At 42.4% G+C, this 16,542-nt stretch overlaps 1 protein-coding gene across 1 annotated transcript in view; it reads right to left on the bottom strand.

Moving 5' to 3' along the window:
- LOC139047730 (hypoxia-inducible factor 1-alpha-like) overlaps nt 1-16,542 on the bottom strand; it is a 250,417-nt gene that overhangs the window by 106,951 nt on the left and 126,924 nt on the right. The window contains exons 3-5 of the mRNA XM_070521744.1: nt 9,826-9,965; nt 5,285-5,479; nt 2,701-2,990 (exon numbers count right to left, since the gene is read on the bottom strand). Of these exons, the coding sequence (XP_070377845.1) occupies nt 2,701-2,990; nt 5,285-5,479; nt 9,826-9,965 (625 nt within the window). The remainder of the gene's footprint in view (nt 1-2,700; nt 2,991-5,284; nt 5,480-9,825; nt 9,966-16,542) is intronic.

The raw sequence follows: 16,542 nt of genomic DNA, 5'->3' as shown, positions 1-16,542 counted from the left end.
GCAACACTGGAAGCAGCATCTTGGGACATATTGTCTAACCACAACACGTTAGACATGTTTTTGTGTTATGTGGGGTTTCTCGTAGAAGAAAGTTTTTTTTTTTTTTAGAATGCTGCACATTTAACCATCATGTCACAGCCACTACTTTAAAGGATGAGCTAAGTAGAATATGGCCAGACACTACAATAATAGCTTTGTGTCCTCTGTTTAAACTTTGCACCACCAGCTGGCATTACCAGCACTGCTGCTGCTGTCCACATTTCTGGTAAACTAGAATATATTAAGAAGGTTATACATTTATAAACAAGCTAAATCGCCATTGCCCAGAACTTGCTCAACATAATGAAAAATAACAATATAAGGCAATGTTATGGCGAAGTGTTCCAGTCAGCAATTGTACAAGGGAGACGAAATTACTTTAACAGGTTTGTCCAAGAAAGGCACGGAGTTAAAGCAAAACCGAGTGCATGAACTAAGGTTGTGCACTCGGTTTTGTCAGAATGAAGACTGCAAAATTTTGAGAGAAACAGGCTTCGTTCACTCAGTCACTGAGACCACACAGTGCTAGGTTCCGTTGTTTGAAACCAGTAATCAGTCATATTTTATCATTAAGGTTAAAGTAGATTTCATTATGAGGTCCACAGGTAATAGTTCTGAAAATTTAATAGAATTCGGCAGTTTTATGTGCCAAAACCACGGTTTGCTTATGAGGCATGTCATAGTGGGGGACTTTGGCAGTGCATGTTTTCAGGTTTCTGTGTACATCTCCACATGAAGCGGTTCACTTGAAACAGATTAAATAGTTTGGCAGAACGTTTTGTCTGTCCTATGAACAAAAGTGGCCAACAGTGTACGTCCAGCAGAAACCCATCAAAGGAACACAGTCCTTGCATGTTCCCTCCATATTTGACGGGCACTGCGCAAGTACAGTGCAGTTCAGGGATTGCCCAAGCAATGCTTGTGGCCATAAAAGCAGATATGCATGCAGAGTTCTAAGAAAATTTACTATGTGAAATTGGGTGGGCTCTTTTTAATCAACCTCAAGTAAGTGTGAAACTATGCTGCGTTTTTGTACATGACTAGAAATGGCGCATGCTACATAACAGTAAGAAATTGTAATTTGGTGGAAGGTTGGCTTCATTGCACATTGTAGTCACATGCGAAAAAATTTTCACGTTGCAGATCTGGACCTAACAACGGGCGGAGCGGCACCTGTGTACAGCCGCACTCGATGCACAACTTCTGCAACGTGCCGCCCGTATTCCCAATCAAAATTCAGTGCAGTGCCTGCTGGAACCTCAAGGCTTCTCAAAGTATTGAATGCAGTTGACTCAATTAATTCGACTTCTTGTCAACTTGAATGCAGTGGGAAGTCCCGGGGAGAAACTGTGCATCAATGTGTAAGGAAAACTTGTTTAGTTCGAACGTGATGGCATGTTGCAACGGTGAATTAAAATACCACATGCACCCCCTCATGCATGCAGGGGTTACTAAAAGCTTAAATACACATGAAATCCGGCAAGCAGCAATATAATTTACTGTCTACTGCTTCCCCAGGTGATGACAGTGACGGCAGCAACCTGTCCTGCAGTGATGGTGACTCTTTGCACTGTGTCCTGGGCAATGACTTGGAAATTTTGTCAGCGCCGACGTGTGTTGAAGTTTGGCCAACAACGTCATGTATAGTTATTTTTAAACTTGCTCTCGTTTTACTAAGTGTCTTGAATTTCCATCTCCCGCTTTCTCCCTGTTTTTTATTTATAGTTACTGTAATACTCTATTGAAGTCTGTATTTAGTATACAATGCTGGATTGAAAACGACGACAGACTACTTCAGGGAATAAAAAGAAGGGTTTGAATCGATTCATTTTGCCGTCGTTTGTTAATTCGACCTTATTGATAATTTGAGAAAATTTTGCTGTCCCGCAAGGTCAAATTAATGAAAGTTGACTGTATTATGCAATTTGACACAATGTTAACCCCTTCGCACTGCCATAGCGCATTATAGTACTGACATATGAAGAAGTTAATCTGTGGAAGACGTTACAGACTACAGGCCAGTACACAGCACAACATGCAGAGTGATGCATTTCTGTGATTTAACCACTTGCATAGCTTTCGCAGTGTCACCTGCAGTGTATAAAATGGAGTAAGCTGTTTACGTTGCAGCTAAAGATTCAGACCACATAGAAAGCATAGCTTCAAATAGTACAAATATGGAACAACCTCTATGCAAAATTTCACATTTGCTTAGGCTTATGCTAAGGCACTATTTAAAAGCTGCTAATCAGAAAATTTGACAATTACCAGCCCTGCGGCTTTGCCAAGATTGCATAAAAACTAGTACATTTAACCTCAACCAAATGTAATTAGGTTTAATTACGATGGCAATAATTGCTGAAGAGCCCTGCAGCATCAGCAAACAGCACAAGCTCTCCCACAACCAATGCATGGGTTGTCGTTCTTCTTCTGATCCAAGGTGCCACCGAGAACACAAAGGCGTGTCTGCTTTATTACAACTATGTACTCATCCAAAACCAATTTTGCCAAAGTGAAATTTCGTTGCAGTTGCCCTTTAAAAGCACTTCGTTGTGAAGTGCTTTCCTTGGCTTCACTGACTGTCAGCCCCATTTGGTAATATTCAACTTAGTGGCCTCCTCCTAATTTATAGCAGTTGTTGAATAGAGAGCAATGACGCACCTTTCATCGACGTGCGTGAAGCACATGGCCGGGTTGTGACGGCTGAGGAATGTGTGCGAGCCCAGGGGCGCCTCGATGTTGGATGGGTGCGGGATCGGCTGAGCCACACACACCAGGAAATGCCTCCGCTCGTGGATGATGACGCGGATCGGCAGGTGCGGCATGGGTGATGACACGGGCGTCTCGTCTTCCTCCTTGGTCACCACCGCCGGTGGCGACAGCAGCTCTTCGTCGGGACAAGGCTTGGGGACCACATCACGCAGCACACGTGTGCCCACACACTGCATCAACTGAAAAGAGAGGGAGCAGTTCACCATCAGCAAAGGCAGAAGGATTCCAAGCCACAATGCACAAAGCTGCCACATTGTTACCTGGCCCAGCTGAAAGTGCTGAACGATTGATTTTTAAAAACGATGGCTTTCTTAGTGAGTTCCCGTAGGTCTGTGCGATGTAGAAGATGTGGGTTGTTTCCGTGGGTATGTACAGCATGAAATTTGGGCCGACCCTGAAGATAGTGCAGTATAAGAAGATTCAGGCAGTCCAACAGTGCTCCTGCTCCAGTCACGCAGAGGGTGATGCAATAGAGTGCCGCGTGCCAGTGACTCCGCCCCATTCTCACTCCCAACTCACCGAGGAAGACGTTGTCTTGGATCGACGTCAAGAGGTTGAATCGCCTTCCAAATTTTTAAAGCAAAGCTTTCTTCGGCTACCATCCTGGGTTTTTGGTGTGGCTGCTGCTGCTGCTGTGGCAGTCAGTATCTCAACAGATTTGTTTGTGGATATATATACAAAGGTTATGTGTGCACCGCGTGGAAGTACTAGCACAAGGGCTTATATAATGATTGTATGCTGACTGACAAAGTAGTTTGAGTAACCGCACCTCTTGCTTGCATAACAAAAATATAAATTCCTGCGTAGAGCGTGAACATATAATGTTGGCTCACAGTATCTTTAAAGCACACTGACCTGTTAATGGAATAATGCATTGTATTCAACAGATTTTTATTGTATTCAACAGTGAAGTTGTTGCTGTGCCTCCAGCTCTGGGCTCATTCACTAGTGCGCGAGGCAAGCTCCAAAATTTCAGTTTTTTGGCCCCATGCTGTTTTCCCAGGTGTTGCGCTCACGTCCCGAGGTGTCATGCTATGCAGCCCTCCAAGTGGAGCATGATGTAGGGAAGATGCCCTGATAGGGGAGTGTGGTCACAATGTATAGTTTAACTACAGTTAACTTCTGCAGTTGAGCAGTGGGAAGGACAAGCATCGGCCACAAGAGGCGAACGACAAGGTACGTGGGCGACCACCTCTTCGTGTCCCTGGGACATTCGCGTGCTTTGCAATCTATCGTCAGTGTGGCTTGCTCAGTGGCTCTGTGTTCTGCCCTTGTGGTAGTCACAGGTGCCTGGTGAGTCACATTCTGTGTGTCCGAATCATCGCTGACCAGAATCAGTGGTGGAAAGCGCTAGGTAGTGTCCGCAAACACATCTTGGCCGACGGGTGTGAGCCACTGTTCGACACGATGCAGCACCTACGTTCCTCCACCATCGGAGGCAGCGGACGCCAATAGTACTCCGTGCGTTTAAGTGCTGTATTGTATTTTATGGCATAGTGTTCTAGGCAATAAATACATAACTGCCCTAGACGTCTTGTACTCCTGGGAGAGAGCTCTATTTGTACGGCAAGAGCTGGCCAGGCCTTTTGGCTTGGTGCTCGAACCTGCGGTGGGTCTATTGCCATGCAGTCATGTTGTGTCGTGAAGGCCCTTTTGGGGAAATTTACTGCTGCCGCACAGGGTGACGTGGAGTGAGCCCACAGAGCACACAAATGCTTTTGCCACTGGAATGCGATCAAGTAGAATGCCATCACTGCTATCCTAGGAATGTCCTATTCCTACAAAATGTCAGCAAATTTTTCTCTGCATTGTAACATTACCATAATGGCAATGATGTCATATCTGGCATTTTGAGATCAACTTTAGCATCAAATTAATATATTTCATAAGTGTTTCACAGCTGTCACACATGCCAAGTGTCATTATTTTAGGTGTCAGTAATTCTCTCAGGAAGAAACTGCTGGTTTTAACGAGATCATCATACAGTTAGATTATTTAGTCGCCCAAAAAAGCACAGAATCAAGTGAGAGGGAGTATTGCATGTAGATATTCCTCAACCTCTGATACATATGTTAATGTATTAAATTGTCAATTTATGTATTTGTGTAGAAGGAGTTTCAGTTTGGTATAATTGCTTGTTAGGCACAAAGGTTGCCTTCCCAGTTTTGTGTTCTAAATGTTTGGAATCATCCATGTAAAATCTTTACTGGGTATTCAACTCTCGTTCTGCCAACCATCCAATGCTGTCATTCAGCAGGGGCATCGAGCCACTCGCTGCGGTAGCTTCTTGTGGTTGTTGCTTTTTTTTCACAGAAAGAAAAATAAAGCATTGAACTGAACAGAATTCGAATATCCAGCAGCCATTAATCCCAAGTGTGCAAGCACACTTGAGGGTATGCACATTATGGGTATGCACATTCGTCTGTTCCATAAAAGTGTGTGAAGCACGCATCAAGCGCCCCTTCTCTTTCACCTTGTACGAAGAGGCCGACTTGACGCTGACCCCACGGCCTTTGCTGCCCAGGGTGCAGCGCAGGCGCATGAGGAAATGGCAAGGCTTGGGGGACACATCGTGCAAGCCCTCAGGTTTGGACAGCAGGGCATCCTTCAGTTCGTCATGGTCGCAGGGATGGCAGAAGTCGAAGACGCTCTGACCCATCAAGTCCACCTGACGGTGTGGCGAGCGCAGAAACAACATGCTTAACATGCAGAAACACATGAAGGAAGAAGGAGACACAGCAGTGAAAGACGATGCCACAGACTGTGTGAGGCTAGGGTATTGTTGAGCACTGAAAGAATTTCTGTTGCATTTGCAAATGAAAAAAATTAAAAAATAAAGAGTGATGCACTAATAAAGCCCCATACAAGTGTTCACGTCCAGCATACCTCTCAAAAGAGGCTTTTGTACACTTTTGAGGTGTGCTTGGTAGCCGCACTACCGAACTTGCAAAGCTTAAGAGAATCACAGGCACTCAACAAAAAAACACTGCTACCAAACGGAATTACGTGGGAGTTTTATGCAATAGCTTACTTTAATATGTGGCAGAAGGCACCAATGTATGGGAGCTCAATAACACAGGCAGCATGACTTTAAATATGTTATGCCAGGGGCAATTTCACAATATTTTATTCATTCATTTTGCTCTTCATCATGAGCTAACACACCACTGTGCTGCAGTTACTGCTGCTCATTCAGCACAACCAATTATAAGGAAACAATAGAATCGAAGCAAGAAGGGTTGCTACAAAATGCAAGCTCAAGGCATCAACATGCCAAAGGACCACTTTGCTTATATACGAACTTATGAAGCACATATGTTTGCAACACAGTTGATAAATGCTCTGCAATGGTTAACGTAGACAAAAATTACTTTCATATGCAAGCTTATGAAGCACACGTGTTTGCAACACAGTTGATAAATGCTCTGCAATGGTTAACGTAGACAAAAATTACTGCTAAACTTGTCTGATAAGATGTGCCAGTGGTGTGTTACTGTTGAATGCAAATATGCATGGAGTGCCGACTTCACTATATACCAATATACTGTATGTATAACTATTCAGTCACACAATGATTATCTTGGTTTCACACACATTTTTGCACCTTGTAATAAAAAAAAAAAAGAAGTAATACGTACACTACATGATTTACAAAATGTTGATGAAAGCATGCAGATGAATAATCTGCTATTACTAGTAGTCATAGGAAGCCATTAAGTTTGAAGCAAATAGTGTGCAACTGTGCTGTTTTGCAAGAGCACCAAGGGCTGTATTTTGTAATAACCTATCTCATCTTTTATTATTCTTATCGGTCACACCAAGTTGCTTGTCCTAGTGACAACAGCAGCATGGTGGCATCAGAGGCAATGATAAAGGGCACTATGAATGGAAGATGGAATAAACTGTCACAAAATGCAGCCCCAGAAGTCGCTACAAGTGCATTTTTTTCAACAAGCTGTTGAGGATGATGCACTTATACTACCCACTGCGTCTTATTTCACGTTGCATCAACAAGGCTAATTTCATACAACTTCACACGAAGGATAAATGCAAGACCTACATTTGTCCACATGTGAACCCTAGCCCATACCTTCGCAGAATCTTTTGGATCACCAAAAAGTGCATTTGCATGACATTCTGTAACAGAAATATTCAGTGCATCACAGGTGTGTTCATGGCACTTGTACCTACAGGACTATTACTAAACACTGTTTCACATAGCGAGCAACCTGCAGCAAGCAGTCAACATTGCATCAAGGCTTGCAACATTAGACTCGGCCAGAGAGTAATACAAAACATTGTCAAATTAGTGCTAAGAAAAATTCTAGACAATGTCGTCTTTGCTCAAATGTTTTTATTAAATAAATGGTGCATTTGCAGTAAATTGTACACAAAAATTCAAAATTCCAGTAAATTTAACTCTAGTAACTTTAGTTATGTTCTGATGATTTCAATGTATTTTTTTTTTCAATGTAACTTAATGTTTTTTTGCCTTCCCATTTCACAAAATCTTTTCGAAAATTTTTCACAGCTTGATATGCAAGTACAGACAGCATCAAAAGATTATGGGGCACGACTTTCATGCAAAAGCTGTATTCCTGCTCATTCTTTTCCTGGAGCCAATGAAAGTACAGCACTGACTGAGTGTGCCGCACGTACTAATCAAGGTTACCGACTTAAATTCCAGGCTGCGTGACCAATCTGTTCAAATATCCAGCCAGGTATAAGATCTTGCATCCTCAACTTCTGATGTAGAATGTAACCTGACTTTATTTGGCTACTGTAGATAAAAGCCTCCCTGTTTTTTTTCTCCCTAATTCTGGGGCCTTACGTGCCAAAAGCACGATATGATTATGAGGCACGCCATAGCGGGGGACTGCGAATTAATTCTGACCATCAGGGGTCCTTTAACATGCACCCAATACATGGCACACAGGCGTCCTAGCATGTTGCCCCCATCGAAATGCAGCCGCCACGACCAGGATTGTTCCCACGCCTTCGGGCAACACCAAAGCCACTACGCCACTGTCAAAAATTAGATGAAAGCCTAAGATGTGCTTTAGGTGTGTGTTATTCACGTATATTCATGCATTGCATCACAGCTGTGCTCTCTCTCATGTTTTAAGCAGCTTTGAAATATCAAAGCTTGTTACAATTCGAACATAGATTTACGACTAAACGCAGTTTGAACTAATGCGAGTTCACTGTGCGATTCCCAATTACGAAAATGAGCTTTCAGCTGAAGCCTACGAATAACACAATACCTTACACATCGAGCAATATTATCACTGATGCTTCCCGCTTGAGAAAGGTCGGCTCAATTTCAAAATGAGATTTTCTCTGCTAATGAGTTGTGTCGGGCTTACTGCCTAAAGCGGGGTGCTCGCAAACTGCTCGAGCATGGTGGACCCCATACTAGTGATTACAATGGCTCAATGGAAAATAGACATGTAAAAGACTTGGGAAACCCCACTGTCTAATTAAAACAAACATCTTTTATTTATGTTTTCTTTTTCTGCAACAGGATGTTGACGGATATCCTAACATTCAATGTACTCGCTATCCTGATGTTGCATCTACTTCTTCATTTCCATTTAGCCTTCTTTTATGTCAAAACAAGGCAGACAGCTTTCAAAAAAATGAAAGTAGAAATCAAAATCTGGTGGTGTTGGCAATCTCGCAGTTCTGTAATGTTTGTAACGGGCCCGGGCTTATCTATTGAGGCCATTGGTCTCCCATGGGCCAGAGCATATCAGAGAAAGGCCCTTGCCCTTCCTGGAAATGCATGGCAGACTGACTTTCTCCGAAGTGGGGAGAAGGCTTCTATGCAAACACGTCTGAGAGCAAACATGGACGCAACACAGGCTGCTGACAGCAGCTTACTTGTGTGCCTTCCACCTGGAAATAACTGCGTATCCGAGCGAAGCAATGCCACAATGGAGTGCCCGAGATAGGGTGAGAGCAAACCAAGTGGGATATCTCAAAGAGGATTAACGTTGCAGGTTGCTCAAGCTATCTGTTATGCGGAGAGTTAAAGAAAAATGTGTGCAGAATGACCACAGGAGCGGGCCATAAGGACATCACTTGGGTGCATGAGTGGTGAGAACATGTGACATGATGTCACAGGTCTACATCAATGCCGCAATGCTTTGCGCCCATGTCGAGGTCGTCCTGCGTCTTCAGGTTCTTTATGTACATTCCATTTCCTAGATTCACTGTTCTGTTGTAGACGTTCCTGGCAGACACCTATGAGAATACCACATGGAAGAATGGGCAGCCTGCAACGTTGCACATCCGCAAAAGATACAGGCAGGAGTGTTAAGATTTCTGCATTGACATAGACAAAGAGCAACTAAACACTCTACTGTACCTAGACAATGCAATACATAAGATAAAGTGCACCTCTCACTAGTATTCATACAACTAACACCATTCTTTCCTCAACTCACTCTCAGCACCTATGATCGGAAGTGCTTGGTTTGCCGATGGTGTACCAACTACTCCCTCTTCTGCCACTTTCACACCGAACAAGAACAAAAGAATTTCCCCAAAAGCCCTATAGATTATGCACCAAAAAACGACAGCAAAAACCATCAACAGAAAGCCTACAATGTCTTGACACTCAACTCTAAGCTACCCTGCACTTAAATGTAGCTTAAGGACTGCTAGCAGCAAGGCATTGGTGCACTGCGAAATGGAGACCACATACAAAGGTAATACTTTGATGGGATCTTGAAGCACTAATTTAGCGCATATGGACAAGGGCATAAGAAGGCACATGAACAAAGATGTGACCTTCTGATATCCTCACCTTTATCTGCTTCATTAGTATTCCAAGATGCCACACAAACAAGCACGCGTTGCAACACTATTTGATGGTAAGCCCATGCCAAGCTAGTTAGGTTTAACCCCTCTGCCACATGTTTACCTTTGACTGAGTGCCGCAACACTTCACCAAATCACAGGTATGTGAGAGAGAAATGCGAGCAGACAAAGGAAGAGCATCAGACTAACCTGGTTGAGGCCGAGGTGGCGTCCCACATTGTCCGAGAGGTAGACAACTTCTCCATCGGTCGACAACACCAGCAGGACAGCATCCAGGGCCTCCAGAACTGATGAATCGTAAGGGCTGCAGCCTGCTGATTTGGCCACATCTACCAAAAAAAAAATGTAGCCACACTGTCATTATTTATCATAGCTTACCTACACCTGCATACCTCCAAAAACCACCAGGACAGTTACAAAAAAAAAATCAATCAATCAATCAATAAGCACGAAAGAGTAAATAAAAATAAATTGATGTCGCCAACGACTTTAATTCAATACTGGAATTTTTGTGGCTAGTTAGTTATCTCTCCATTTCAAATTTTCTCCATATCACTCCATTTCATACGTAGCACGCAACACTATGTAGGTCGGAAAGACTTCTCTCCCTGCTTGTACTTGCCAACAAAAACTAGCGAGCCAAGTATGAAAAACAAAGAAACAAGTATGCGGTTCTACATAAAATTAAGTCTTGTACATCTTTGTAGTAAAGTATGGCGTAATTATCACTTTGTAGGCGTCGCAAACCCAAACCCATTTGCCCCCAAATAAGCAGAGTGACTTGTTTCTGTGACCAGAAACAAGTCACCAGGGTGCACGGCTCGCACTTTCGACTAAAACATAGTGCGACACATACTGGAGGCACAAAGACAGCTGCATAATGCGTAGTTTGACGTAACCTTACATCCACAAGCAGTTTTTGTTATATATATGCTGTAGAGAGAGAGAGAGTATATGTGTACCAACACATGCATGTATGTGCTATTTGTGTGTGCGTACGCATAAGCAATTTCAAACAGTTACCAGAGGCAGATGGGAAATTTGTGTGTATGAGAAATGAGATGAGAAACACCTTGAGTAGAGCAGGCTAGCACTGCCGTAGATGGCAAAGAGAATTCTCAGGCTTTCTATGGATCTTCATGCAAGTTCTGCAGACTCAGCTCATTTCTACGAAGACGCCAGCATTAGCCAAAGATTGTGTCTGCACATTACTTGCAGGTCACAGAATAACTGAAAGCTGGGCAGGTTGGTGATTATTCATGGTAAGGCTAGCGTGCACAAAGAACAAAGGGCACGGGTTGTTTGTAAACTTGTTTGTAAACTAACTATGTTTGTTCTTCTTGCATGCTAGTTTTACGATGAGTACCTCCAGGTCCTTAGGTGCTTGCCCTCAGTTTATGCTGTTCTTACTAAAGACAGCATTAGCACATTTACTAAGAGTCTGTACAGATCTGCTAATGTTTTCTTAATCTCTCTCTCTCTTTTCTTTATCTTGGTTAAGGGCCCTGCAAACTTGAACAAAAAAATCGATACTTAAAATAAAGGGAGCTGCCAACATTACTCAGACCTGTGCCTTTTGTCTCCACAAGTACAGCAGCAATAATTCTCAGTCTGAGTAATTTGTTAACGAAACAGAAAAGGCACAACCTAAGCAAAACATGCTTCTTATGTTTCTTGCCATTTCCTTGAATTAAAGAGAATAAATAACAAATTTTGGCGCTAAAGAAAATATCTGGTTATGTATTTTAATGCTACTTAATAGCTTGTTCACCATATTCACTGGTGAGCGCAGTGTCCCAGGAACAGTTTAATTTCTTTTTTTTTAGCATTTTCTGAATAGATTTTGTCTCAAGTTTAGAGATGATTGTGTCACTATGCACCCAGCTACATCATAACACTCAGGAAGAAAGCACAATGCCACCTGTCCTTTGAACAACTCCATTCCTTTGGGAAAATGCGCAACGCAAAGCTGTGGGTCCTGAACCTCTTACTTGTAGCAAATAAGCTTTCACTTTAAACATCCTTATCAACAAACTGCAAATGTCAGGACATGTATTAATGCCCATGTTCACTAAATACGCTCCAAAACGAAGATAAGTAACAAAGGAGTTTTTCTATGCAAAGCATTTGATGCATACATGCATAGATATTTCTGTAGTGTTGCTATACCTGCCCACCCACGAACATTGCATGCCTTGGTGTGGCTGTGAATGTGTATCGCCTTTGAAGAACAAGAAACATTATTATTATTATTATTATTATTATTATTATTATTATTATTATTATTATTATTATTATTATTATTATTATTATGAAAATTCACAAAGCAAAAATGAGAAAAGTGAGGAGTGTATAGACGGTTGGTAAACATTCGTTTTAGCAAAATGGCTGCAGCACAATTTGTGCGTTTGTGTTTGGTATTAGCTCTACAACTATCGCAACAGTCATATAATGGCGAATGACCCAGACTACTGTGCCTACATAGTAGGTTCAACCACTGCCTCCTGTATACTTTCTGTGACCATGCAATCACTTCGGTGGTGCTGTTCAACCTCCCCGCCTGGCCTCCTCGCATTTTCAGTCTGGGCTAACAGCACCCTCTCTAGGGGCAATATCAAAGCGTCTGCGAGCAGTGGCCGGCATGCGGAAAGTGTGTGAAGGTAATTTGTGCACATCTGGAAGTCTAACAAGTGTGACAAAAACCTGTTTGCCTGGATAAAGCAGTGGCTGAGGTCAACGCATAACATGAGTGGAAAGCAGCAGCTGCTGTATGTAAAGCAGAAAGGTGCTTCCATCTGTGAAGTTGGCTACAGGCATACCCTCCAAAGAAAAAGTACAGATGAGCTTGTCCTAACAAATTCGCTGTTGTGTTTTGTAATGAGCAGTCTCTTAGTTCGCTTTAGAAATTAAGTCACTTTTGTAAAGAATTGCAATGGTCGAAAGGTTGTACCGTTATGCGCCGCAAGCTACAAAAGAATTGAATCAGCCACCCTTCTCGTTTTGCACACTTTCACGGACAATCACAAGATTTATGTGGCTGCGTCTCAACATGTAGTGGAAACTGTGTACCACATCTAGAAAGCTTGGCACTCGATCAGTGCCATTTGATCATGCACGCAAGATTGCAATTTTTGGTACATGACCACGGCAAAAATGGTATCAAGTGCTGTGACAGCATAAAGTCTTCAAGTATTCAGGCCCCAATCACCATGGTAAGTTGTTGGAGATGGTCCTGACTAGGTTCATCCGTCCTCTATAAACTAACTTTGCGCTAAACGTAATGGACAAGAAACATTGCCAAAACGTTTGCACGGAAGCCGCTGTCGTGCAAGGTCTACAAGCTGCAGCTGCAAATTAAGGCAATTTTTTTTTTTTGTATTGCACTTTTAAAAGTTAATGTCACATTTTTGCTCATCTAGTGTGTTATACAACTTCAATATGTAAATGTGCAAGAACGCCTCTTAGGATATATGAGAGTGATCTGTTACGCTCGTTTGTTGCTGGCAAACAGATTCAGTAATGGTACAGAAGCAGCACAGAAAAAAAGGCCAGCTTTAGTGGGTGCCGCAATATAACAGTGTCTGTTCTATTCTGGGTTGGTGTCGCCGACTGGGGGTGAGTGCTGGAACTAGGCACGACGACTGGCACCCTGCAATTTTTGCACTGATGGAAGCATAAAGGAAGCTATGGTTCAACAAACTATAAGTTGCGCTGTTAGATAATGCGGTAACTGTGCCGAAAGCCGGGCACGTGCATTATGATCGCAAGTGTTGGTTGACTTCCCGCCAGACCCTTCAGTTTTGTGCTGTTTGCTCAAGAATCCAGGCGTTGGGAGATAAGCTGCCACAATCACCTCGCACGGCGCCCCAGAAGTCAACAGAGCGTGACGCAATGTCTACTGGCTTGTTGACTTTGTGAAGTGGGAAAGACGACAATTGTGTGGTACAAGTGGTCCTATCAGCATCACACCTGCCGGAAAAGCAATCAAAAGGCTTGCAGTCTCTGGATGTGATACGTTCCATTCATCAAACTTCACAATCTTTATGTTCCAAAGGTCACCAGTGGAACAGAGAAAAAAATACATAGCTTTTTTTTTTTTTTTTGTAGTGAGCAAGGATGAGATCTGAAGGGTTCAGTGTTTTGATAGTTATTACCATATGAAACAAACCGACAATGAGGCCAGAGAAAGTGTAGGGGAACTAGTTATGCTTAATTCAAATTAAGAAATAATAAGGAAAGGGCAAGGAAAAGTGGACAAAATTACAGAAAGCCTCAGGTAGGAGTGGAACCCATACCTTCTGCACTAAGCATGCGGTGCTGTATCAACTATGCTGCCTCAAGGCATCAAGGCTGCCAAATTCGAGACCCCAGCTATTTGGAAGAAGTTCAAGCATATGTTTTTTTAATGTGAATGAATAAATAGCGAATCTACACAAAAGGTTCTAGAAAATAACAAAAGAGAGAATGCAGGAATGTGCACAATGCAATCGCAGTACTGCTTGCTGAATTAGCATTGTCGAGAGACAAAAGAGTGATATACACAGCTATTCACCTACAGCTGCACAGATAACTGACCAGTTGTGTTGAAACTGCACAGATGTGCGTGAGTTTCTGGTGTTTTAGTGCACTTGAAACATTATTACCATCCTATCGGAAGTAAAACAAGTTCAAAAGGATAGCCTCTATTCTGTACTTAAAAAGTTAAAGAATACCTGTAAGACAATTTTTAGATGTTGTAGATGGGATACGGCATAAAATCCCAGAAATTGGTAATTCTCATTCCAATCACCTAGCTAGCCCAGATTTCACGAAGCCTCAAAAAGCTCAATCCTTGACAATATAGTGGCAATTACATGTAAATGCATGTACAAATTTATTATAAGCTTTTTTCAGGACTGGCACTTCAACAGTAGAAACAGTTGCCAGTGCCATCATTTCACTGGCTTCCCAGTCTGCTAAACCTTCTCAACCTGAAACTTTCCACCTACGGCAGAAGACACCGATAGCAAAAGATAAGCTTGAGCACAGAGGTAATCTTTTGACAACACAATCATGTCCAGCTTCCAAATGACTGCCACTAAAAGGTGCAGCTGTACCTAATCCCTTGATGTCGTACAAAAGAACCAAAAGGGTCTATGTAAGCTTCTTTTACAATAGAAGCATGTGGAAATGCTCGGACGACAAGGCGTTTGGTGTTTGTATGCCAGGGTGGCTCTTCAAAGGAGGCACGTTCACTGGCAACTGTTAGAGGAGGCAGTGTTAGGTGGTGGTAGCAGTTTTATGTGGCCAACGCATTTCTTAGACACCAACAGAAGGCCTGAATCGCTTTTGCACACACTTAGCAGATGCCTTACAGGGCATGCCTTAAAGAGAAAAACAGCTTCAGCTGTATTAGTGAATTCAGCATCTTGAATACTAAAAAAGGCGCTCTTGTCAATAGAAAAGGCTCAGCCAGCAAGCTAGAAAGAACTCAAAATGAAGAAAAAAAAAGAAAAGGGAGATGGCACCACTTTGAAGTTCTTGCACTAGCTCACTGTGACGTCATGGATTTTAAAGGCAGCTACTCCGGCCTTAGCGAATTTTTTTTACCAGTAAAGATGGACTACGTTACATTTTAAAGGAGCCAAAAAATGAACTTGGCAAGCTTCAAGGACATTTACTATGCCGAAATGACCAAATTAAAGGAAAATGCATTGAAGCCGTGGTGTTACACTGGTTTAGAGCTGCTGGGCTTTCAATGTGAAGCTACACAATCTGAAGTTTGGCTTTCATTTTCTCTTTCAGCAATCATCGTGTCACCGGGAAATTAACAAAGATAGAGTTTTGGAAGAATACTTTATCAGTTTAAGCTGATTTAGCGTTTGTCTTCAGTGTCCCTTAATTGTGCGCAGGGCTTTCTTGCAATACACTGTGGGCAGTGTGATTGTGTCCACCTCTTCAAGAATACTAAAGTGATTGTGAGGCACAGAGACGAATACAGCACCAGAAGCTGAGGCAATAGTTAAGGGTGGTCAGTAACTAAGCCATCTGTAGAACTGCCAGATAAAGAAATATGCTACTGTTTGGAATGCATAGGCAGTTGCATGCCCACTTAGTAATCCTTTAGCTTGGTTTGAAGTAGCAGGCCTTTTTGAAGATTTGAGTTGCATAACGATTATATGGATTGTTTATAATCAAAACATATGTGCATACATGTTGATTTTGAGAAGTGAATTTCAGTTGGAAGCCAGCGCTTGTCTTCACTAAGTTCTTCCTGTTCTTGTTTAGTTTCCCTGCTGAGGATTTAGCCTCCGATACCGACAGAAAAAAAAAATGAAGATGAGAGACAGAATGTTAAGAGATAAAAAGCAGTGTGGATAAGATAATAAAAGTCTAGTGTGAACCAAGACGAAGATATGAACATGGTTGGGACATAGTGCACAGAATAGACAAGCAGCAGTCGACTGCAGCAGCACGTTTGATGTATAATGGACCATAAGAACTTTGCCACTATTGGTCACCACAACAGTAACAAAATTATGTATCCAGAGGAAAGAGGGCAGCACAAAGTGGATAAGACTGCTACTGCAACTGACTACAAAAGCTAATAATTCTAGCAATAGTACACAAGGAATACTAAAGAAAGCTTTAATTGCTTTGGTTTTTCCATACACTCACGAGGGCTTACATTGCACCACAACATTCGATTCTTGAGCTGAAGTGCCACAAATTACACACCACATGAATACCTGGTACATGTGGCAAATGTTCATCTTTTCAACTGCAAGCCACGGGAACTTAGGAGCGACTCACCAATAAGCCCTTATATGCTACCATGTGGCATCAATGCTGCCAAAGTCACGACCCTTGCTATGCAATGCGAAAAAATAAGAAAGTTGTGGGACATCTTGTCTACTTTCATCTCCC

The sequence above is a fragment of the Dermacentor albipictus genome, chromosome 7, assembly GCF_038994185.2.
Source record: "Dermacentor albipictus isolate Rhodes 1998 colony chromosome 7, USDA_Dalb.pri_finalv2, whole genome shotgun sequence".
In the NCBI taxonomy this organism is placed as follows: domain Eukaryota; kingdom Metazoa; phylum Arthropoda; class Arachnida; order Ixodida; family Ixodidae; genus Dermacentor; species Dermacentor albipictus.
This window is presented reverse-complemented; position numbering and strand designations above follow the sequence as displayed.